Source organism: Oncorhynchus tshawytscha, linkage group LG14 (assembly GCF_018296145.1).
Source record: "Oncorhynchus tshawytscha isolate Ot180627B linkage group LG14, Otsh_v2.0, whole genome shotgun sequence".
NCBI lineage: Eukaryota > Metazoa > Chordata > Actinopteri > Salmoniformes > Salmonidae > Oncorhynchus > Oncorhynchus tshawytscha.
In genome coordinates this window covers 56770869-56794521 of record NC_056442.1, presented here as the reverse complement: position 1 = coordinate 56794521, position 23653 = coordinate 56770869, and the positions used below count along the sequence as shown (strand labels likewise).

Below are 23653 nucleotides of genomic sequence, written 5' to 3'. Positions count from 1 at the left end.
TGTATATAGTCTCATTATTAACCTGTACCCCTGTATATAGTCTCATTACTAACCTGTAACCCCTGTATATAGTCTCATTACTAACCTATACCCCCTGTATATAGTCTCATTACTAACCTGTACCCCTGTATATAGTCTCATTACTAACAAGGAACCCCTGTATATAGTCTCATTACTAACCTGTACCCCCTGTATATAGTCTCATTACTAACCTGTACCCCCTGTATATAGTCTCATTACTAACCTGTACCCCCCTGTATATAGTCTCATTACTAACCTGTACCCCTGTATATAGTCTCATTACTAACCTGTACCCCTTGTATATAGTCTCATTACTAACCTGTACCCTCTGTATATAGTCTCATTACTAACCTGTACCCTCTGTATATAGTCTCATTACTAACCTGTACCCTCTGTATATAGTCTCATTACTAACCTGTACCCTCTGTATATAGTCTCATTACTAACCTGTACCCTCTGTATATAGTCTCATTACTAACCTGTACCCTCTGTATATAGTCTCATTACTAACAAGGAACCCCTGTATATAGTCTCATTACTAACCTGTACCCCCTGTATATAGTCTCATTACTAACAAGGAACCCCTGTATATAGTCTCATTACTAACCTGTACCCCCTGTATATAGTCTCATTACTAACCTGTAACCCCTGTATATAGTCTCATTACTAACCTGTACCCCCTGTATATAGTCTCATTATTAACCTGTACCCCCTGTATATAGTCTCATTATTAACCTGTACCCCCTGTATATAGTCTCATTACTAACCTGTACCCTCTGTATATAGTCTCATTATTAACCTGTACCCCTGTATATAGTCTCATTATTAACCTGTACCCCCTGTATATAGTCTCATTACTAACCTGTACCCTCTGTATATAGTCTCATTACTAACCTGTACCCTCTGTATATAGTCTCATTACTAACCTGTACCCTCTGTATATAGTCTCATTACTAACCTGTACCCCCTGTATATAGTCTCATTATTAAACAGTACCCCTGTATATAGTCTCATTATTAACCTGTACCCCTGTATATAGTCTCATTACTAACCTGTACCCCCTGTATATAGTCTCATTACTAACCTGTACCCCCTGTATATAGTCTCATTATTAAACAGTACCCCTGTATATAGTCTCATTATTAACCTGTACCCCTGTATATAGTCTCATTATTAACCTGTACCCCCTGTATATAGTCTCATTACTAACCTGTACCCTCTGTATATAGTCTCATTATTAACCTGTACCCCTGTATATAGTCTCATTACTAACCTGTACCCCCTGTACATAGTCTCATTACTAACCTGTACCCCCTGTATATAGCCTCATTACTAACCTGTACCCCCGCACACTGACTCGGTACCGGTACCCCCTGTATATAGCCTCGCTATTGTCATTTTATTGTTTCTCTTACATTTTTTACTTTGGTTAATTTGTAAATATTTTTGTATTGTTGGTTAAGGTCTTGTAAGTAAACATTTCAAAGTAAGGTCTACTACACCTGTTGAATTTGGCTGTGTTTTACTGAGGTAATACCTGTACAGACATATTACCTCTCAAAGCCGTCTAGTTTCTGCAGGGCAGCAGGCAGGGAGGCGATGAGCTCTCTGATGTCCTTGACCTTAGCTGTCAGTCTAACCAGACTAGACAGAGCCTCCACAACCTCCACAGGCCCCAGGGCCTCCCCTGTCTCCTGCCCCAGCACAGAGAGGCTCAGCCTGGGGAACAGGGCCTTCTTCAGGGCCTTCAGCACCGCTGTCTGAACTGTGGGACCACATGGGCATGTCAAACAACATGGTGACTGTGATAGTTAAGAACCAAACATGCACTTTCACTTCTTAAGTCAAGCATTAAATGTCAATGAGAGACTAAGTGGAAGTTAAGATTCAGACCCCCCTTGACAGACCCCATACCCCCCCTGACAGACCCCCCCTGACAGACCCGACAGACCCCCTGACAGACCCGACAGACCCCCTGACAGACCCCCTGACAGACCCCAGACCCCCTGACAGATCCCCCCCCCCTGACAGACCCCCTGACAGACCCGACAGACCCCCCTGACAGACCCGACCCCCCTGACCCCCTGAGCTGCCCCCCTGAGTCTAAGACCCCTCCTGATAAACCCCCTACAGTAACAATGAGTTTGACAGACACCCCCTGACAGCTGCCAGTCTAACATAAATACAGTAACAATGAGTTTGACACAGCAGACGAGACCACAACCACCTACCTTCTTTAGGCCTGGCGGGGTCCTCTCTGACTGCAGTCTGCAGGTAACTGTTGACTAGCGGTAGGAATGTCTCCGTCTGGTCTGCCAGGTTCTCCAGGTGCTGCGGCTGCAGGCACCACACCTCGAAGCAGAGCCTATGAGCAGAGCAGTTCTGCAGCAGAGCTACCCCGAGGGCCTGGGTGGCTGCAGTAAGAGGCCCCTGGAGACAGTGGACCAGGATGTCAGTGTGGAGGAGTTTAGCGTTGCCTGGCTGGGTCCTCAGGGCCTGCAGGAGGAAGGTCTCCAGAGATGGGCTGGAGCAGGAGAGGAGCAGGGTGGCCAGGCCTTGGAGGTGGGCCTGGGAGAGGAGGAGGATAGGGGAGCCGGATGAAGAGGCGTCGGAGGAGGAGGTGGTCTCAGTGAGGACCTGTAGAGCCGTGCGTCCGTAGACACTGAGCTCCGCTGCTCTGGGGCTCTTCTCTCCCTCCCCCGGGGTGATGAGCGCCTCCTTGGGGAGGAGGAGAAGGGAAGAGACCAGCTCCTGGAGGAGAGAGGGTTCCATGTAGGCATGCAAGGCCATGAAGGCTCTCACAGGCCGGGACTCCTTGTCGGTCTCCCTCCTCTCCCCAGTCTCCCCCAGCTCTCTGAGCAGAGCCCTTGATACAGCCTCTAGGTAGGGGGAGAGGAGATGGAGGGAGTTCAGGGGTCGAAGGACGGAGGCAGAGGACTGTAATAGACCCAGGATGCAGTCAGACAGTTGAGCACACAGCAGCTTCAGCCTGACGGGGTTGAGGGAGGTAGGAGGGACAGAGGACAACTCCAGAGACAGGAACCACTGTTCGATACACGGGTGCTTCAGGATGGAACTCAGCACTGACAACACCACCTACACACACACACACACACACACACACACACACACACACACACACACACACACACACACACAGGGAAAACACACACACACATATCACATCACCAGAACAAAACACACACACACACAAATATCCCAAATCCACCAGGGATACAGGTCAGGAAAAGGATACAGTATATCACATCACCAGAACAAAAAGTCAACGAGAAATATCCCAAATCCACCAGGGATAAGTTATTGAGCTACAATAAACAAAGAGGAACAAGGCTACAACTCTATTTGTCACGAAGACTCCCTGACGAAGGACACCGAGTCTTTGTCCTTTCTTTTTGATATGGTATGAAGACTCCCTGACGAAGGACACCGAGTCTTTGTCCTCCTTGGTCCTCCGTTGGAATTCTGACTACTATATATATATCTGGTATACTACCTCGGGTAAAAGGGCTACTGGTACCTACCAGGCTGTGGTCGTCCTCTGCTTCAGAAGACGGGTTGACCTCCAGGAAGAGCTCTGATCCATTCAGGAGGTCCACAGCTTTGGGTTCTGCTGCCTTGGCTGGATCTACTACAGTGGCGGTGTCCTGGTCCATAGCTATAGGCTCCGTCTCCGCCGCCACCTTGGGATCCACAGCCATGGTTTCTGCTGTCTCCACTGCCTTCTGATCAGCGACCATGGGCTCAGTCTCTCCTTCGACCATGGGCTCAGTCTCTCCTTCGACCATGGGCTCAGTCTCTCCTTCGACCATGGGCTCAGTCTCTCCTTCGACCATAGGCTCAGTCTCTCCTTCGACCATGGGCTCTGCCTCGGTTTCCTCAGTTGGTTCCTGTGGGCTCTGAAGCCTCAACACCAACCCCTGGAGAACTCCCATTAGGACATTGAGCTCCAGCAGCCCTGTGTCTATAGACAACTGTGGAGAGAGAGGAGACAACGTGTTAGGAGAGGTGGAGAGAGAGGAGACAACGTGTTAGGAGAGGTGGACAGACAGGAGACAATGTGTTAGGAGAGGTAGAGAGAGAGGAGACAATGTGTTAGGAGAGGTGGAGAGACAGGAGACAACGTGTTAGGAGAGGTGGAGAGACAGGAGACAACGTGTTAGGAGAGGTGGAGAGACAGGAGACAGCGTGTTAGGAGAGGTGGAGAGACAGGAGACAACGTGTTAGGAGAGGTGGAGAGACAGGAGACAACGTGTTAGGAGAGGTGGAGAGACAGGAGACAACGTGTTAGGAGAGGTGGAGAGACAGGAGACAGCGTGTTAGGAGAGGTGGAGAGACAGGAGACAGGAGACAGGAGACAGTGTTAGGAGAGGTGGAGAGACAGACACCGTGTTAGGAGAGACAGGAGACAACGTGTTAGGAGAGGTGGAGAGACAGGAGACAGCGTGTTAGGAGAGGTGGAGAGACAGGAGACAATGTGTTAGGAGAGGTGGCGAGACAGGAGACAACGTGTTAGGAGAGGTGGAGAGACAGGAGACAGGAGACAACGTGTTAGGAGAGGTGGAGAGAGAGGAGACAGCGTGTTAGGAGAGGTGGAGAGACAGGAGACAGGAGACGTGTTAGGAGAGGTGGCGAGACAGGAGACAACGTGTTAGGAGAGGTGGCGAGACAGGAGACAACGTGTTAGGAGAGGTGGAGAGACAGGAGACAACGTGTTAGGAGAGGTGGAGAGACAGGAGACAACGTGTTAGGAGAGGTGGAGAGACAGGAGACAATGTGTTAGGAGAGGTGGCGAGACAGGAGACAACGTGTTAGGAGCTAGTCATGGTAGATGCGGCTCGATAAAGCAGCGCTCATACAGGTTAGGTGAGTGAGTGTTTTCTCCGTACCATGCTGCAGTTGTCCACAGTGGTTTTGATGTACAGTAGGATCTGCTTGGCTGCAACGGGATACTCTGCCATCTCCATAGTGACCAGACTCTTCTCCAGTCTCCGTCTGAAGGAGTCTTCTAGCAGGGCAGAGGCCCCCTGGGTGTATGCCGTCTTCAGTAGACCAGTGAAGGTCACAGGACTAGGAGAGACACGGAAAGGTCTTTCACGGGACTGGAACTGTCAGACAGAGGAGAGACGATCGAACAGGAGGTTGGTTGTGGACACATAATAATATAATAATAATATAATAATATCGTCGTTGTAATTAGCACCATTAAATAATAACAACACTTTACCAATAACCTTATTATGAACACTTATGAACATGATATTAACACTACTACGTGTTATTAACAAGATAATAACAGTTATATCTGTATGATCGTGATGAGAGACAGGTGTTCTGACCAGAGGTTCCCGGGCCTGTTGGGGCAGCCATGTTGTGTAGTAGTGATGTAGGTGAATGATGGAGTGATGGGGAGGCCCAGGATCTTCAGAGGAGTTCAGCTCTTTGTCGTACTGTAGAAGAGCCAGGCTGAGGGGCAGAGGGTCTCTCTGACAGTGGAGCACGTCACATAGGACTGTTGCCATGTAGTCATATATTACACCTTAAATACACAACAAAACATTATACACCCTCACTAGGGTCAAATACACAATATTACACACCCTCCCTAGAGTCAAATACACAACATTACATTATACACATCTATGAATACACAACAAAACATTATACACCCTCCCTAGAGTCAAATACACAACATTACATTATACACCATCCCCAGGGTCAAATACACAACATTACATTATACACATCTATGAATACACAACATTACATTATACACCATCCCTAGGGTCAAATACACAACATTATATTATACACCCTCCCTAGAGTCAAATACACAACATTACATTATACACCCTCCCTAGAGTCAAATACATAACATTACATTATACACATCTATGAATACACAACATTACATTACACACCCTCCCTAGAGTCAAATACACAACATTACATTACACACCACCCCTAGGGTCAAATACACAACATTACATTATACACCATCCCCAGGGTCAAATACACAACATTACATTATACACCACCCCTAGGGTCAAATACACAACATTACATTATACACATCTATGAATACACAACAAAACATTATACACCCTCCCTAGGGTCAAATACACAACAAAACATTATACACCCTCCCTAGGGTCAAATACACAACATTACATTACACACCACCCCTAGGGTCAAATACACAACATTACATTATACACATCTATGAATACACAACATTACATTACACACCCTCCCCTAGGGTCAAATACACAACATTACATTATACACATCTATGAATACACAACAAAACATTATACACCCTCCCTAGGGTCAAATACACAACATTACATTACAGACCCTCCCTAGGGTCAAATACACAACATTACATTATACACATCTATGAATACACAACAAAACATTATACACCCTCCCTAGGGTCAAATACACAACATTACATTATACACATCTATGAATACACAACAAAACATTATACACCCTCCCTAGGGTCAAATACACAACATTACATTATACACCATCCCCAGGGTCAAATACACAACAAAACATTACACACCCTCCCTAGGGTCAAATACACAACAAAACATTATACACCCTCCCTAGGGTCAAATACACAACATTACATTATACACCCTCCCTAGGGTCAAATACACAACATTACATTATACACCCTCCCTAGAGTCAAATACACAACATTACATTATACACCCTCCCTAGGGTCAAATACACAACAAAACATTATACACCCTCCCTAGGGTCAAATACACAACATTACATTATACACCCTCCCTAGAGTCAAATACACAACATTACATTATATACCCTCCCTAGGGTCAAATACACAACAAAACATTATACACCCTCCCTAGAGTCAAATACACAACATTACATTATACACCACCCCTAGGGTCAAATACACAACATTACATTATACACATCTATAAATACACTACATTACATTATACACCATCCCTAGGGTCAAATACACAACATTACATTATACACATCTATGAATACACACAAACAAGGCTTTGAGTGTTTGAAAGAGCCACAGACAGTCCACCAGACAGACAGTCCGCCAGACAGTCCGCCAGACAGTCCGCCAGACAGACCTTTAGTAGTTTACCTTTCTCCGTTCTGTAGGTAGCAGGTAGTTTGTTCCTGGCCTCCAGGACAGCAGGTACCACGGCACTGAAAGGGAAGGTCTGGAGGATGAGGTCATCACTAAGCGCCGGGCCCAGCTCCTCAGTCTCCCCCTCGCTGCCCTCCATGATCACATCAACCATGTCCAGCACGTCTAGAGATACAAGCAGCACAATGTTTCCCACCAGGCCAAGCTTTGTCTTCACTAGCTATGTTTCCATTATCTTATACAGTGAAATCTTTGTCGACATTTTAGGAAGTTCACATAGAAAATACATACGATAATAATTGCCTGCTCTGGTGCGTTTCGAATTAACTGTCGTGTCGATTATTTTCTCTTTCTGTTTTTAAACCTAGGTGTTGAATAAAATGTTTCCATGATCCATTTGGGCAAAATGAGCATGAAAAAATTGGCGCCAGGATGTATGCCCTCCCACCCATCTGTTTCATGTCTCAGGTAGCGCGCGAAAGCCTGCATGGATAGAACACGCATGTACGCACACGCACTCGGTGGCCAGTATATTAGGTACACCACCCTGTCACCAAAATGGTTCGCTCCTACAGACAGTGAGACACGTGGTCGTGGCTTCCGATATAAAGCAGGCAGACAGGCATCAAGACATTCAGTTACTGTTCCATTGAACGATAGAATGGGCTAAATGAGTGACCTAAGCGAATTTGAGCGTGGCATTGTCGGTGCCAGGTTCCAGTAGCTCAGAAACGGCCTCCTGGGCTTTTCACACACACAACAATGTCTAGGGTTTACAGAGAACGGTGCGACAAACAAACAAACATTCAGTCAGCGGCAGTCCTGTGGGTAGAAAACAGCTCGTTGATGAGAGAGGTGAAAGGAGAATGGAAAGAACCGTGGAAGATAACAGGCATGAAATGGAGATGTACTGTAGTATGTATGTAGTAATCACCAACCGTCTTTAGCGCCATGAAAAACTATTTGCCCCTTGACGATTTTTAAAATGTTTTGATATTTTTGATACTGAATGTTAGACAAATGGAACCTGAGTTAACGAATAAAAAACATGTATACTTCATTTAATTTACAAAGTTACAGTGCATTCGGAAAGTATTCAGACCCCTTGACTTTTTCCACATTTTGTTCTCGCCTTATTCTGAAATGAATTAAAATAGTTTTTTCTCCCCTCATCAATCTACACACAAGAACCCCATAATGACATCACAATACCCTAAAATGACATCACAATACCCCATAATGACATCACAATACCCCATAATGACATCACAATACCCCATAATGACATCACAATGCCCCATAATGACAAAGCAAAAACAGGTTTCGAGAAATGTTTGCAAATGTAAAAAAATAAAAAAAATGGAAATATGACATTTATGTAAGTATTCAGACCCTTTACTCAGTACTTTGTTGAAGCACCTTTGGCAGCGATTACAGCCTCAAGTCTTCTTGGGTATGACGCTACAAGCTTGGCACACCTGCATTTGAGGAATTTCTCCCATTCTTCTCTGCAGATCCTCTCAAGATCTGTCAGGTTGGATGGGGAGTGTCGCTGCACAGCTATTTTCAGGTCTCTCCAGAGATGTTCGATCAGGTTCAAGTCCGGGCTTTGGCTGGGCCAATCAAGGATATTCAGAGACTTGTCCCGAAGCCACTCCTGTGTTGTCTTGGCAGTGTGCTTAGGGTCATTGTCCAGTTGGAAGGTGAACCTTTGCCCCAGTCTGAGGTCCTGAACACTCTGGAGCAGGTTTTCATCAAGGACCTCTGTACTTTGCTCCGTTCACCCTTCCCTTGATCCTGACTAGTCTCCCAGTCCCTGTCGCTGAAACACAGCATGCTGCCACCACCATACTTCACCGTAGGGATGGTGCCAGGTTTCCACCAGACGTGACGCTTGGCATTGAGGCCAAAGACTTCAATCGTGGTTTCATCAGACCAGAGAATCTTGTTTCTCATGGTCAGAGTCCTTTAGGTGCCTGAAGGACAGTGTCTTTTACTGATGAGTGGTTTCCATCTGGCCACTCTACCATGAAGACCTGATTGTGGTGCTGCAGAGATGGGAGAACCTTCCAGAAGGACAACCAACTCCACAGAAGAACTCTGGAGATCTATCAGAGTGACCATCGGGTTCTTGGTCACCTCCCTGACCAAGATCTTTCTCCACCAATTGCTCAGTTTGGCCGGGCGGCCAGCTCTAGGAAGAGTCTTGATGGTTCTAAACTTCCATTTAAGAATGATGGAGGCCACTGTGTTCTTGGGGACCTTCAATGCTGCAGAAATATTTTGGTACCCTTCCCCTGATCTGTGCCTCGACACAATTCCTTCGACCTCATGGCTTGGTTTTTGCTCTGACATTCACTGTCAACTGTGGGACCTTATATAGACAGGTGTGTGCCTTTCCAAATCATGTCCAATCAATTTAATCAAATTGTAGAAACATCTTAAGGATGATCAATGGACACAGGATAAACTTGAGCTCAAATTCGAGTCTCATAGCAAAGGGTCTGAATACTTATGTAAATCAGGCATTTCTGTTTAGAAATGTGTATTAATTTGCTAAAAAAAAAAAAAATACATCTAAAATTCTGTTTTCACTTTGTCATTGGTGGGGTATTGTGTGAAGATGAGGGAAACATTCTTTTAAAATCCATTTTAGAATAAGGCTGTAACGTAACAAAATGTGGAAAAAGTCAAGGTCTGAATTCTTTCCAAATGCCCGGTACGCAACACTCAATTCCCATGTGTGAAAAGGTCATTGCCACATGTGGGTTTTTAAGCATGAAGTGTTTGTTTCAAGTCCTGCCACAACATCTCAATTGGGTTTAGGTCTGGACTTGGACTAGGCCATTCCAAAACTTCAAATTTGTTGCTTTTTAACCATTTTCATATAGACTTGATTGTGTGTTTTGGATTCTTGTCTTGCTGCATGACTCCGCTACACTTCAGCTTCAGCTGACAGACCGACGGCCTGACATTCTCCTGTAGAATTCACAGATACTGATCAGGATTCCATGGTTCCTATGGTATCAAGGCAATGACTCAGCTACACTTCAGCTTACAGACTGATGGCCTGACATTCTCCTGTAGAATTCACAGATACTGATCAGGATTCCATGGTTCCTATGGTATCAAGGCAATGACTCAGCTACACTTCAGCTCCCAGACCGACGGCCTGACATTCTCCTGTAGAATTCACAGATACTGATCAGGATTCCATGGTTCCTATGGTATCAAGGCACTCAGCTACACTTCAGCTTACAGACCGACGGCCTGACATTCTCCTGTAGAATTCACAGATACTGATATCCATGGTTCCATGGTATCAAGGCAATGACTCAGCTACACTTCAGCTCCCAGACCGACGGCCTGACATTCTCCTGTAGAATTCACAGATACTGAGCCAAAAGGCATCCCCCTGAGGACCCCCCAGGACCATCACACAACCACCACCATGCTTGACTTTTGGAATAAGGTTCTTACTGTGGAATGCAGTGTTTGGTTCTGGTCAGACATAAAATGGGACACATGTCATCCAAAAAAGTTGACTGGAGTAGTTTTCCAAAAAAAGCATCTGGATGCACCTGGATGATCATCAATACTCTTGGAAGAATGTTCTATGGACAGATGAGTCAAAATAGCCAAAAGGTGGTACAACCAGTCATTGAATGTAAGGGGGCAATTACTTTTTCACACAGGAGAATTGGGTATTGCATAACTTTGTTCCCTTAATCTAATATTAGGTGTTGGTTGAAGATCTGATAATATTTAGTATCAACAATATACAATAACCTTTTCACAGTACTGTCTATGTGACATGGGGATGATGTAGGAGTCACCAACCGTCTATGTGAGAAGGGGATGATGTAGGAGTCACCAACCGTCTATGTGACATGGGGATGATGTAGGAGTCCCCAACCGTCTATGTGTGAGTTGGGGATGATGTAGGAGTCACCAACCGTCTGTGTGAGAAGGGGATGATGTAGGAGTCACCAACCGTCTATGTGAGAAGGGGATGATGTAGGAGTCCCCAACCGTCTATGTGAGAAGGGGATGATGTAGGAGTCCCCAACCGTCTATGTGAGAAGGGGATGATGTAGGAGTCCCCAACCGTCTATGTGACATGGGGATGATGTAGGAGTCACCAACCGTCTATGTGAGATGGGGATGATGTAGGAGTCCCAACCGTCTATGTGAGATGGGGATGATGTAGGAGTCCCCAACCGTCTATGTGACATGGGGATGATGTAGGAGTCACCAACCGTCTATGTGAGAAGGGGATGATGTAGGAGTCCCAACCGTCTATGTGAGATGGGGATGATGTAGGAGTCACCAACCGTCTATGTGACATGGGGATGATGTAGGAGTCCCCAACCGTCTATGTGAGAAGGGGATGATGTAGGAGTCCCCAACCGTCTATGTGACATGGGGATGATGTAGGAGTCCCCAACCGTCTATGTGAGAAGGGGATGATGTAGGAGTCACCAACCGTCTATGTGAGAAGGGGATGATGTAGGAGTCCCCAACCGTCTATGTGAGAAGGGGATGATGTAGGAGTCCCAACCGTCTATGTGACATGGGGATGATGTAGTGAGTCCCAACCGTCTATGTGACATGGGGATGATGTAGGAGTCACCAACCGTCTATGTGAGATGGGGATGATGTAGGAGTCCCCAACCGTCTGTGTGAGAAGGGGATGATGTAGGAGTCCCAACCGTCTGTGTGACATGGGGATGATGTAGGAGTCCCCAACCGTCTATGTGACATGGGGATGATGTAGGAGTCACCAACCGTCTATGTGAGAAGGGGATGATGTAGGAGTCCCCAACCGTCTATGTGAGATGGGGATGATGTAGGAGTCCCAACCGTCTATGTGAGAAGGGGATGATGTAGGAGTCCCCAACCGTCTATGTGACATGGGGATGATGTAGGAGTCACCAACCGTCTATGTGACATGGGGATGATGTAGGAGTCCCCAACCGTCTATGTGAGATGGGGATGATGTAGGAGTCCCCAACCGTCTATGTGAGATGGGGATGATGTAGGAGTCCCCAACCGTCTATGTGAGATGGGGATGATGTAGGAGTCCCCAACCGTCTATGTGACATGGGGATGATGTAGGAGTCACCAACCGTCTATGTGACATGGGGATGATGTAGGAGTCACCAACCGTCTATGTGAGAAGGGGATGATGTAGGAGTCACCAACCGTCTATGTGAGAGATGGGGATGCTGGCGGTGTCTCCGTCCTGTCCGCTAAGATTGGCCTGTAGGTAGGCTGCCTCCTGGACAAGACTGGCCACCTTGTCTGTGTAGGTGTAGGGGTTACACACCAGACACATGAGCACCTAGGGGGACATACACACACATCAACAGGGTTACATACAATCACCTGGACACACACACACACACACACACACACATCACAGAGAGACACACACACACACACACACACACACACACACACATCACAGAGAAAACACACACACACATCACAGAGACACACACACACACACACACATCACAGAGAAACACACACACACACACACACACATCACAGACACACACACACACACACACATCACATCACAGAGAGACACACACACACACACATCACAGAGAAAAGACACACACACACACACACACACAGAGAAAGACACACACATCACAGAGAAGAGAGACACACACACACACACACATCACACACACACACACACACACATCACAGAGAAGAGACACACACACACACACACACACAGAGAAGAGACACACAGAGAAGAGAGATTATTATTATTATTGTATGCTACTTATGACGACGATCGTAGCATAACGATAGATTGATCAATTGAGGGTATCTATGATTGATTGATTGATTGATTGAGGGTATCTATGATTGATTGATTGATTGATTGAGCGATGTGTCAATTGATCCATCGATCAACCATCTGTATTCTATGGGAGGTAGACCAGGTGACTGACCCTCTCCAGGAAGTGTATGACCGTGTCCTGCTGGTCTGTCTGTAGTCGGTCCAGGTGTTCCAGCCACAGCTCCAGCTCAGACCAGGTGTACTCAAACACTCCACTGTCCTTCAGCACCTAATTCCAAACAACGGAGACCAAGGAGTTTACAGGAACTAACAGTAGATGTTTTTAATAAGTACACTATAATTCGTTTTTACTACGTTGGGCACATTCAAGAGTCAGCGGGCATACTAAATTCTGTATATATATATAGGGCACTACTTTTGAAACCACTATGGGGAAAAGTACTCAATGGTCCTGCTTGAATAAAAGTGAAGATGCCTAAAAACAGAAAATGACTCAAGTAAAAGTGAAAGTCACACAGTAAAATACTACTTGAGTCAAAGTCTAAAAGTATTTGGTTTTAAAATATCAAAAGTAAAAGCTGTCCTGCTAAGCATTCAAAATGTAACGAGTACTTTTGGGTGTCAGGGAAAATGTACGGACATTATTTTCATTAGGAATGTAAGTGAAGTAAAAGTTATAAATAGTTTTTAAAAAACTATATAGAAAAGTAAAGTACAGATACCCCCAAAATAAATACTTAAGTAAGTACTTTAAAGTATTTTTTTTTTTTACTTAAGTACTTTACACCATTGGTCAAAAGTAGTGCACTCTATGTCAGGGAATGGAGTGTCAGTTAGGACAAAGCCCGTGTGTGATTCAAACCCGGATGGAACGGAGGCAGTAGGTCTTGCGCTCACCTTCACCACCAGTTTCCTGGTGGACATTTTCAGGTGGCTGTTGTTGCTGCTCACAAACATCTTGAGGAGCAGGAAGAACACAGACTTCTCCCCAGAGCCCGTCTCCACGTGATCCTGACAACGGAAAGGAGCAAAATGGAATGACTTCAAGGTTATAAAAGGAGACTTCACAAATAGACCAGGGGCAAAACTTTCACTGGGGGGGGGGAAGAGACATGCCCCCCCCAGTTGTTTTATTGCACTGTGATGCAAAAAGAGACATGCTGAAGGACCATACAGACACCTCAGAGCTTTTGAGACAACCGTGAAGCATGGAGGAGGAGGTGTGATGGTGTGGGGGGGCTTTACTGGTGACACCATCAGTGATTTATTTAGAATTCAAGGCACACTTAACCAGCATGGCTACCACAGCATTCTGCAGCGATACGCCCATCTGGTTTGGGCTTAGTGGGACTATCATTTGTTTTTCAACCTCCAGACAGGGTAAAGGCTATTTTACTCTGCATCAGATGACCTGGTCTCCATAATCACCCGACCTCAACCCAATTGAGATGGTTTGGGATGAGTTGGACCGCAGAGTGAAGGAAAAGCAGCCAACAAGTGTTCAGCATATGTGGGAACTCCTTCAAGACTGTTGGAAAAGCATTCCAGGTGATGCTGGTTGAGAGAATGCCGAGAATGTACAAAGCTGTCATCAAGGCAAAGAGTGACTATTTATTTTGGTTACTACATGATTCCATACGTGTTATTTCATAGTTTTGATGTCTTCACTATTATTCTACAATGTAGAAAATAGTAAAAATAAAGAACAACCCTTGAATGAGTAGCTGTGTCCAAACTTTGGACTGACCGACCGTATGTGTATGTACTTATATATATCACTAGATTGGATTTATTACTAGATTAAGGGTACACTGTGTAACTTTCATAAGGTTTGGATACCCTATATGGAACGACTAAAGAAGTCTGTAATGACAACATGCCCATATCAGGGGAGATACCTCTTTAGGTCATCCCTAGCTACTGGGCCGCTCAGTCCTGGGGGTCTGCCCAGGGTCAGGAGAGATAGCTCTTTAGGTCATCCCTAGCTACTGGGCCGCTCAGTCCTGGGGGTCTGCCCAGGGTCAGGACTGAGGTTGCCACTCTGGCTTCGGCCTAACACACCAGAAACCAATAATGAACGTAAGATCCTAAAGCTGAGTGGGGTGTGTTGGGTTGGGGCGCTGTAGGGCGGTTGGCCCTTAGCTGGATTGTCCCGTCCTGCCCCCTATACTGTGTACAAGTAAAAAGAGCACTACAGTACTCTTAAGGCCTATGATATGAATCACAGCGCCCTTCGGCGGTTACAGACCTCTGGCGGTTACAGCCCGGTGCCCTCTGGCGGTTACAGACCGGTGCCCTCTGGCGGTTACAGACCTCTGGCGGTTACAGACCTCTGGCGGTTACAGACCTCTGGCGGTTACAGACCTCTGGCGGTTACAGACCTCTGGCGGTTACAGACCTCTGGCGGTTACAGACCTCTGGCGGTTACAGACCTCTGGCGGTTACAGACCTCTGGCGGTTACAGACCTCTGGCGGTTACAGACCTCTGGCGGTTACAGACCTCTGGCGTTACCTCTCACCATGACAATAACAGTGGAGGTTAGCAAATTATCCGAGGGAGCACCCCCTGTTTATGTCCCTACCACTTCTAAAAACCAAAAACCCCTGCAAGTAACAGCCATTTACTGTTTCCATAGTCTCACATTTCCTTTGAAGCCACTCTAGGAGATAGCAGACAGTTCAACCCCTGGTCTGTTCCATGCTCCTTATAGGGGATATTAAACATACCACTAACAGTCTGCTCCATTCTAACCTGAACCCTGAACCCGGTCTATAACCATCTCACCTGAACTCTGAACCAGGACAACTTGCTGGTCTAGAAGCTCCCCTGAACCAGGACAACTTGCTGGTCTAGAAGCTCCCCTGAACCAGGACAACTTGCTGGTCTAGAAGCTCCCCTGAACCAGGACAACTTGCTGGTCTAGAAGCTCCCCTGAACCAGGACAACTTGCTGGTCTAGAAGCTCCCCTGAACCAGGACAACTTGCTGGTCTAGAAGCTCCCCTGAACCAGGACAACTTGCTGGTCTAGAAGCTCCCCTGAACCAGGACAACTTGCTGGTCTAGAAGCTCCCCTGAACCAGGACAACTTGCTGGTCTAGAAGCTCCCCTGAACCAGGACAACTTGCTGGTCTAGAAGCTCCCCCCTGAACCAGGACAACTTGCTGGTCTAGAAGCTCCCCTGAACCAGGACAACTTGCTGGTCTAGAAGCTCCCCTGAACCAGGACAACTTGCTGGTCTAGAAGCTCCCCTGAACCAGGTGATAACATCAAACACACCCGGTCTATAATCATCTCACCTGAACTCTGAACCAGGAGAACTTGCTGGCCGGCAGGTCCAGGGCCAGTTGTAATATCTGGTGTTGAAGGACTGGATGGACCTCCTCTCTCATACCTTTCTCTGACACGATACCTGAAGAGAGAGACCAAATACAATACCGTTAAAACGATCCTCTCAAGATGGACACAACCAGTGGATGATTTCACAGGCCTTTTGGATAGCCGTACAGATCCTCAGAATGATGTGATAACATGGAAATTGTGTGCTAACACAATGTAAGGCAAATTAATAGATTTTAACATTCTGTTAGCACATCAGGGAGATAACTTCCATATTTTTTAACAGGACTAATAAAGAGCAACAGAGCAATCAATCAATCAATCAATGAATCAATCAATCAATCAATCAATGAATGAATCAACCAATGAATGAATCAATCAACCAATAAATCAATCAATCAATGAATGAATCAATGAATCAATCAATCAATCGATCGATCGAGATCGATCGTCCATCCATAGAGTTTATAGAGCAGTACCTTTGAGCAGCTTGCTGAAGTCAAACTTGCTCTGGCTAACCAGATGAGGCACTACCTTCTGGTAGAGACACATGACCTGGAGGATGAGGGCTTTCAGGACAATGACCTCTGGAGACTCGGGGCCTGACGGGGCTGGAGGAGACAGACGGGAGATATAGACAGATGGGAGAGACAGACAGATGGGAGAGACAGACAGATGGGAGACACAGACAGATGGGAGACACAGACAGATGGGAGACACAGACAGATGGGAGACAGAGACAATCAATGGGAAGAGAGACAGACAGGAGAGACAGACAGATAGGAGACAGAAAGATGGGAGAGAGACAGACAGATGGGAAACACAGACAGATAGATGGGAGAGACAGGAGAGACAGACAGACGCACAGGAAGAGAGAGAAGGAGAGACAGACAGATAGGAGACAGAAAGATGGGACAGACAGACGCACGGGAAGAGAGACAGACAGGAGAGACAGACAGATAGGAGACAGAAAGGTGGGAGACACAGACAGATGGGAAACACAGACAGACAGGAGACACAGACAGATAGATGGGAGAGACAGGAGAGAGAAAGACAGATGGGAGACACAGACAGACAGATGGGAGAGACAGAAGAGAGACAGACAGATGGGAAACACAGACAGACAGGAGACACAGACAGATAGATGGGAGAGACAGACAGATGGGAGAGACAGACAGATGGGAGACACAGACAGATGGGAGACACAGACAGATGGGAGACACAGACAGATGGGAGACACAGACAGATGGGAGAGACAGACAGATGGGAGACACAGACAGATGGGAGACACAGACAGATGGGAGACACAGACAGATGGGAGACACAGACAGATAGATGGGAGAGACAAAAGAGAGACAGACAGACGCACGGGAAGAGACAGACAGGAGAGAGTCAGTTAGTCACCCCTTGTTCAACTAAAGAGAGTTATAGTCGGGACAATATAGAAACGAGGAAAAATACCATATTGGTTAAGGACTATTTCAACGATGTATAAAGAGAGAGTTATAATTATAAAGAAGAGAACATTCCAATGACTATAAATATATTACAATGGAAGACATCTACCGGGTTGTTCAACTTTAGTCGCGTCCTCTTTGACATCTCCTTCCTTCTTCCCTTCATTCCCTCCTTTCTCCTTCTTGGTCAGTGACTGCCATTTGGACACGATGCTCGTCATGTCCGGTAGAACCTACAGAGAACATGGACGCCCCCCCCACCGAGTTCAGTTGACCTCCTTCAATCTATTCACGTTGTGCAGCAGTCAGAGTGGTCATTCAGTCAGAGTGGTCATTCAGTCAGAGTGGTCATTCAGTCAGAGTGGTCATCCAGTCAGAGTGGTCATTCAGTCAGAGTGGTCATTCAGTCAGAGTGGTCATCCAGTCAGAGTGGTCATTCAGTCAGAGTGGTCATTCAGTCAGAGTGGTCATCCAGTCAGAGTGGTCATCCAGTCAGAGTGGTCATTCAGTCAGAGTGGTCATTCAGTCAGAGTGGTCATTCAGTCAGATAAAAGCTGGTCATCATCGGATCTACATGGGCAACACTGCATTTAGTTTAGTAGCTAGGAGGTCGACTGTATGTTGTCTACCCCAGTAGGTCCACAGTCCTACAGTAGGTCCACAGTCCTACAGTAGGTCCACAGTCCTACAGTAGGTCCACAGTCCTACAGTAGGTCCACAGTCCTACAGTAGGTCCACAGTCCTACAGTAGGCATACAGTACTAGAGTAGGCATACAGTACTACAGTAAGTCCACAGTCCTACAGTAGGTCCACAGTCCTACAGTAGGTCCACAGTCCTACAGTAGGTCCACAGTACTACAGTAGGTCCACAGTCCTACAGTAGGTCCACAGTCCTACAGTAGGCATACAGTACTACAGTAGGTCCACAGTAGGTCCAGTCCTACAGTAGGTCCACAGTCCTACAGTAGGTCCACAGTCCTACAGTAGGTCCACAGTCCTACAGTAGGTCCACAGTACTACAGTAGGTCCACAGTCCTACAGTAGGTCCACAGTACTACAGTAGGCATACAGTCCTACCGTAGGTCCACAGTACTACAGTAGGTCCACAGTACTACAGTAGGTCCACAGTACTACAGTAGGCATACAGTCCTACCGTAGGTCCACAGTACTACAGTAGGTCCACAGTACTACAGTAGGTCCACAGTACTACAGTAGGCATACAGTCCTACCGTAGGTCCACAGTACTACAGTAGGTCCACAGTACTACAGTAGGTCCACAGTACTACAGTAGGTCCACAGTCCTACAGTAGGTCCACAGTCCTACAGTAGGTCCACAGTACTACAGTAGGTCCACAGTCCTACAGTAGGTCCACAGTACTACAGTAGGTCCACAGTAGGTCCACAGTCCTACAGTAGGTCCACAGTCCTACAGTAGGTCCACAGTCCTACAGTAGGTCCACAGTCCTACAGTAGGTCCACAGTACTACAGTAGGTCCACAGTCCTACCGTAGGTCCACAGTCCTACCGTAGGTCCACAGTACTACAGTAGGTCCACAGTCCAGTACACAGTAGGTCCACAGTACTACAGTAGGTCCACAGTCCTACAGTAGGTCCACAGTACTACAGTAGGTCCACAGTACTACAGTAGGTCCACAGTACTACAGTAGGCATACAGTCCTACCGTAGGTCCACAGTACTACAGTAGGTCCACAGTGCTACAGTAGGTCCACAGTACTACAGTAGGTCCACAGTACTACAGTAGGTCCACAGTCCTACAGTAGGTCCACAGTACTACAGTAGGTCCACAGTACTACAGTAGGTCCACAGTACTACAGTAGGTCCACAGTACTACAGTAGGTCCACAGTACTACAGTAGGTCCACAGTACTACAGTAGGTCCACAGTACTACAGTAGGTACTGCTGTGTGAGGTCCTGTATGTTACCTTGCCGAGTGCCTCCCTGTACTGCTGTGTGAAGTCCTGTATGTTACCTTGCCGAGTGCCTCCCTGTACTGCTGTGTGAGGTCCTGTATGTTACCTTGCCGAGTGCCTCCCTGTACTGCTGTGTGAAGTCCTGCATGGTGGCTGGTGTGTAGAGATCAGAGGCGAGCCACACAGAGCGGTCCAGACACAACTCTATGTTCCTCTGAGCTCTCTTCAGAAGGAACGACATGAGGGACAGGGTCGTGTGCTGCACCACCGCGTTGGCAAACTGGGACAGGCACACGAGAGGAAAGATGGGTAAACAGTCCAGCACTGGGAAACGTTGGGCAACATTTTCATCAACAAAAGTGACAAGTCTGTTAAATAGCCATTATTCTAGAACAACGGTGTCAACTCACGTTGATGCCCTGCGTGAAGAAGGCCTTGTTACAGACGGGAGGAAGTGATGTCACCAGCACCATGGACAGGAGGCGGGGCAGAGGAACAACCTCTCTGGTCTGGAAGGCCTTGGACACCTCTGGCTGAGACTCGTAGATCTGAGAAGACAGGATAGAGTGGTCGACAGCGGTCAAAATGACAGTGCCTGTGATTGACAGACAAGGGACAGCCAATTTGGGGCGGCAGCGTAGCCTAGTGGTTAGAGTGTAGAGGCGGCAGGTAGCCTAGTGGTTAGAGCGTTGGACTAGTAACCGGAAGGTTGCAAGTTCAAACCCCCGAGCTGACAAGGTACAAATCTGTCGTTCTGCCCCTGAACAGGCAGTTAACCCACTGTTCCTAGGCCAGTTAACCCACTGTTCCTAGACCAGTTAACCCACTGTTCCTAGACCAGTTAACCCACTGTTCCTAGACCAGTTAACCCACTGTTCCTAGACCAGTTAACCCACTTTTCCTAGACCAGTTAACCCCACTGTTCCTAGACCAGTTAACCCCACTGTTCCTAGACCAGTTAACCCCACTGTTCCTAGACCAGTTAACCCACTGTTCCTAGACCAGTTAACCCACTGTTCCTAGACCAGTTAACCCACTGTTCCTAGACCAGTTAACCCACTGTTCCTAGACCAGTTAACCCACTGTTCCTAGACCAGTTAACCCACTGTTCCTAGACCAGTTAACCCACTGTTCCTAGACCAGTTAACCCCGCTGTTCCTAGACCAGTTAACCCCGCTGTTCCTAGACCAGTTAACCCCGCTGTTCCTAGACCAGTTAACCCCACTGTTCCTAGACCAGTTAACCCACTGTTCCTAGACCAGTTAACCCACTGTTCCTAGACCAGTTAACCCACTGTTCCTAGACCAGTTAACCCACTGTTCCTAGACCAGTTAACCCACTGTTCCTAGACCAGTTAACCCACTGTTCCTAGGCCGTCATTGAAAATAATAACTTGTTCTTAACTGACTTGCCTAGTTAAATAAAGGTTAAAAAAAAAAATTAAAAATACAAATTGTGACGGTGTTGTAAGATTCCCATTTTGTTTAGTTGATTTCTGTTCGCCGCGCCCCTGCGCACGGTGACGTCTGATCTCCATACATTCATACAATAGAATACAGCTTACAATCCTCTATGTTGTTGTTGGTGTCAACGTTACAGACAGAACTGTCCCCGAGGTTTGAAACGTAAACAAAATAATTCTAGAAAAACCAATAATACAAGGAAACAAAGAGTTTATTAAAAACCTTCTTGAGCAGAGTGATGTTGTCCGTCCAGGCAGATTTGAGGCGAGGGATGAAGGAGTACTGTGTCTCCTTGAAGAACCTGGGCAAGATGTCAGGACTGACCCTTAGTATATTGACCATCAGATCAGACACCAGGTCATCCTCTGTAGCCTGCTTCAGCCCCACCACAAACTGCAGTAGCACAATGTTACCAGCCCTGGACAGAAGACAGACACAACAACTTCAGGTCTGTGTTTACTGTACAGACACACAACAAAAACTTCAGGAGGGTGATGGAGAGAGGGAAGAGAGAGGGGAGAGAAAACAGAGAGGAGATAGGAGAGATATAGGAGAGAGAACAGAGAGGAGATAGGAGAGATATAGGAGAGAGAACAGAGAGGAGATAGGAGAGATATAGGAGAGAAAACAGAGAGGAGATAGGAGAGATATAGGAGAGAGAACAGAGAGGAGATAGGAGAGATATAGGAGAGAGAACAGAGAGGAGATAGGAGAGATATAGGAGAGAGAACAGAGAGGAGATAGGAGAGATATAGGAGAGAAAACAGAGAGGAGATAGGAGAGATATAGGAGAGAGAACAGAGAGGAGCGAGTACAGAGAGAACCGAGAGAAGGAGAGATGGGAGAGCGATAGAGGAGAGAGAACAGAGAGAAGGAGAGATGGGAGAGAGATAGAGGAGAGAGATAGATGAGAGAGAACAGAGTGAAGGAGAGATGGGAGAGAGATAGAGGAGAGAGATAGATGAGAGAGAACAGAGAGAAGGAGAGATGGGAGAGCAATAGAGGAGAGAGAACAGAGAGAAGGAGAGATGGGAGAGAGATAGAGGAGAGAGAACAGAGAGAAGGAGAGATGGGAGAGAGATAGAGGAGAGAGAACAGAGAGAAGGAGAGATGGGAGAGAGATAGAGGAGAGAGAACAGAGAGAAGGAGAGGGGAGAGAGATAGAGGAGAGAGAACAGAGTGAAGGAGAGATGGGAGAGAGATAGAGGAGAGAGAAGATGAGAGAGAACAGAGAGAAGGAGAGATGGGAGAGCAATAGAGGAGAGAGAACAGAGAGAAGGAGAGATGGGAGAGAGATAGAGGAGAGAGAACAGAGAGAAGGAGAGATGGGAGAGAGATAGAGGAGAGAGAACAGAGAGAAGGAGAGATGGGAGAGAGATAGAGGAGAGAGAACAGAGAGAAGGAGAGATGGGAGAGAGATAGAGGAGAGAGAGAACAGAGAGAAGGAGAGATGGGAGAGAGATAGAGGAGAGAGATAGATGAGAGAGAACAGAGAGAAGGAGAGATGGGAGAGCAATAGAGGAGAGAGAACAGAGAGAAGGAGAGATGGGAGAGAGATAGAGGAGAGAGAACAGAGAGAAGGAGAGAGATAGAGGAGAGAGAACAGAGAGAAGGAGAGATGGGAGAGAGATAGGAGAGAGAACAGAGAGAAGGGAGAGAGATAGGAGAGAGAACAGAGAGAAGGGAGAGAGATAGAGGAGAGAGAACAGAGAGAATGAGAGATGGGAGAGAGATAGAGGAGAGAGAACAGAGAGAAGGAGAGATGGGAGAGCAATAGAGGAGAGAGAACAGAGAGAAGGAGAGATGGGAGAGAGATAGAGGAGAGAGATAGATGAGAGAGAATGGAGAGGAGAGAGAACAGAGAGGAGAGAGAGAAGGGGAGATGGGAAAGAGAGAGGAGAGAGAACAGAGAAGGAGAGATGGGAGAGAGATAGAGAAGAGAGAACAGAGAGGAGAGAGAGAACAGAGAAAAAGAGATGGAAGAGAGAACAGAGAGAAGGAGAGATGGGAGAACAGAGAGATAGAGAGAGAACAGAGAGAGAGGAGAGCGAACAGTGTGATAGAGAGAGAACAGAGAGAAGGAGAGATGGAAGAGAGAACAGCGAGAGAGAGAACAGAGAGAGAGGAGAGCGAGGGGAGATAAAGAGGAGAGAGAACAGAGTGATAGAGAGTGATAGAGAGAGAACAGAGAGAGAGGAGAGAACAGAGAGGAGAGATGGAAGAGAGAAGAGAGAGAGAACAGAGAGAAGGAGAGATGGAAGAGAGAAGAGAGAGAGAGAACAGAGAGAAGGAGAGATGGGAGAGAAGAGAGAGAGAGAGAACAGAGAGAAGGAGAGATGGGAGAGAAGAGAGAGAGAGAGAACAGAGAGAAGGAGAGATGGAAGAGAGAGAACAGAGAGAAGGAGAGATGGAAGAGAGGAGAGAAGAGAGAGAGAGAGAACAGAGAGAGAGGAG

At 46.8% G+C, this 23653-nt stretch overlaps 1 protein-coding gene across 2 annotated transcripts in view; it reads right to left on the bottom strand.

The window, feature by feature from the left end:
• The window catches only part of urb1 (URB1 ribosome biogenesis homolog), a 53904-nt gene that overhangs the window by 24168 nt on the left and 6083 nt on the right, over window positions 1–23653 (bottom strand). For both annotated transcript variants that reach the window (XM_042297716.1, XM_042297717.1), the window contains exons 9-23: window positions 21422–21617; window positions 20147–20284; window positions 19843–20016; window positions 17914–18037; window positions 16827–16958; window positions 16308–16420; window positions 13908–14021; window positions 13162–13278; window positions 12392–12530; window positions 7181–7351; window positions 5379–5578; window positions 4929–5147; window positions 3564–4013; window positions 2253–3117; window positions 1576–1786 (exon numbers count right to left, since the gene is read on the bottom strand). In XM_042297716.1, the coding sequence (XP_042153650.1) occupies window positions 1576–1786; window positions 2253–3117; window positions 3564–4013; window positions 4929–5147; window positions 5379–5578; window positions 7181–7351; window positions 12392–12530; window positions 13162–13278; window positions 13908–14021; window positions 16308–16420; window positions 16827–16958; window positions 17914–18037; window positions 19843–20016; window positions 20147–20284; window positions 21422–21617 (3363 nt within the window). The remainder of the gene's footprint in view (window positions 1–1575; window positions 1787–2252; window positions 3118–3563; window positions 4014–4928; window positions 5148–5378; window positions 5579–7180; window positions 7352–12391; window positions 12531–13161; window positions 13279–13907; window positions 14022–16307; window positions 16421–16826; window positions 16959–17913; window positions 18038–19842; window positions 20017–20146; window positions 20285–21421; window positions 21618–23653) is intronic.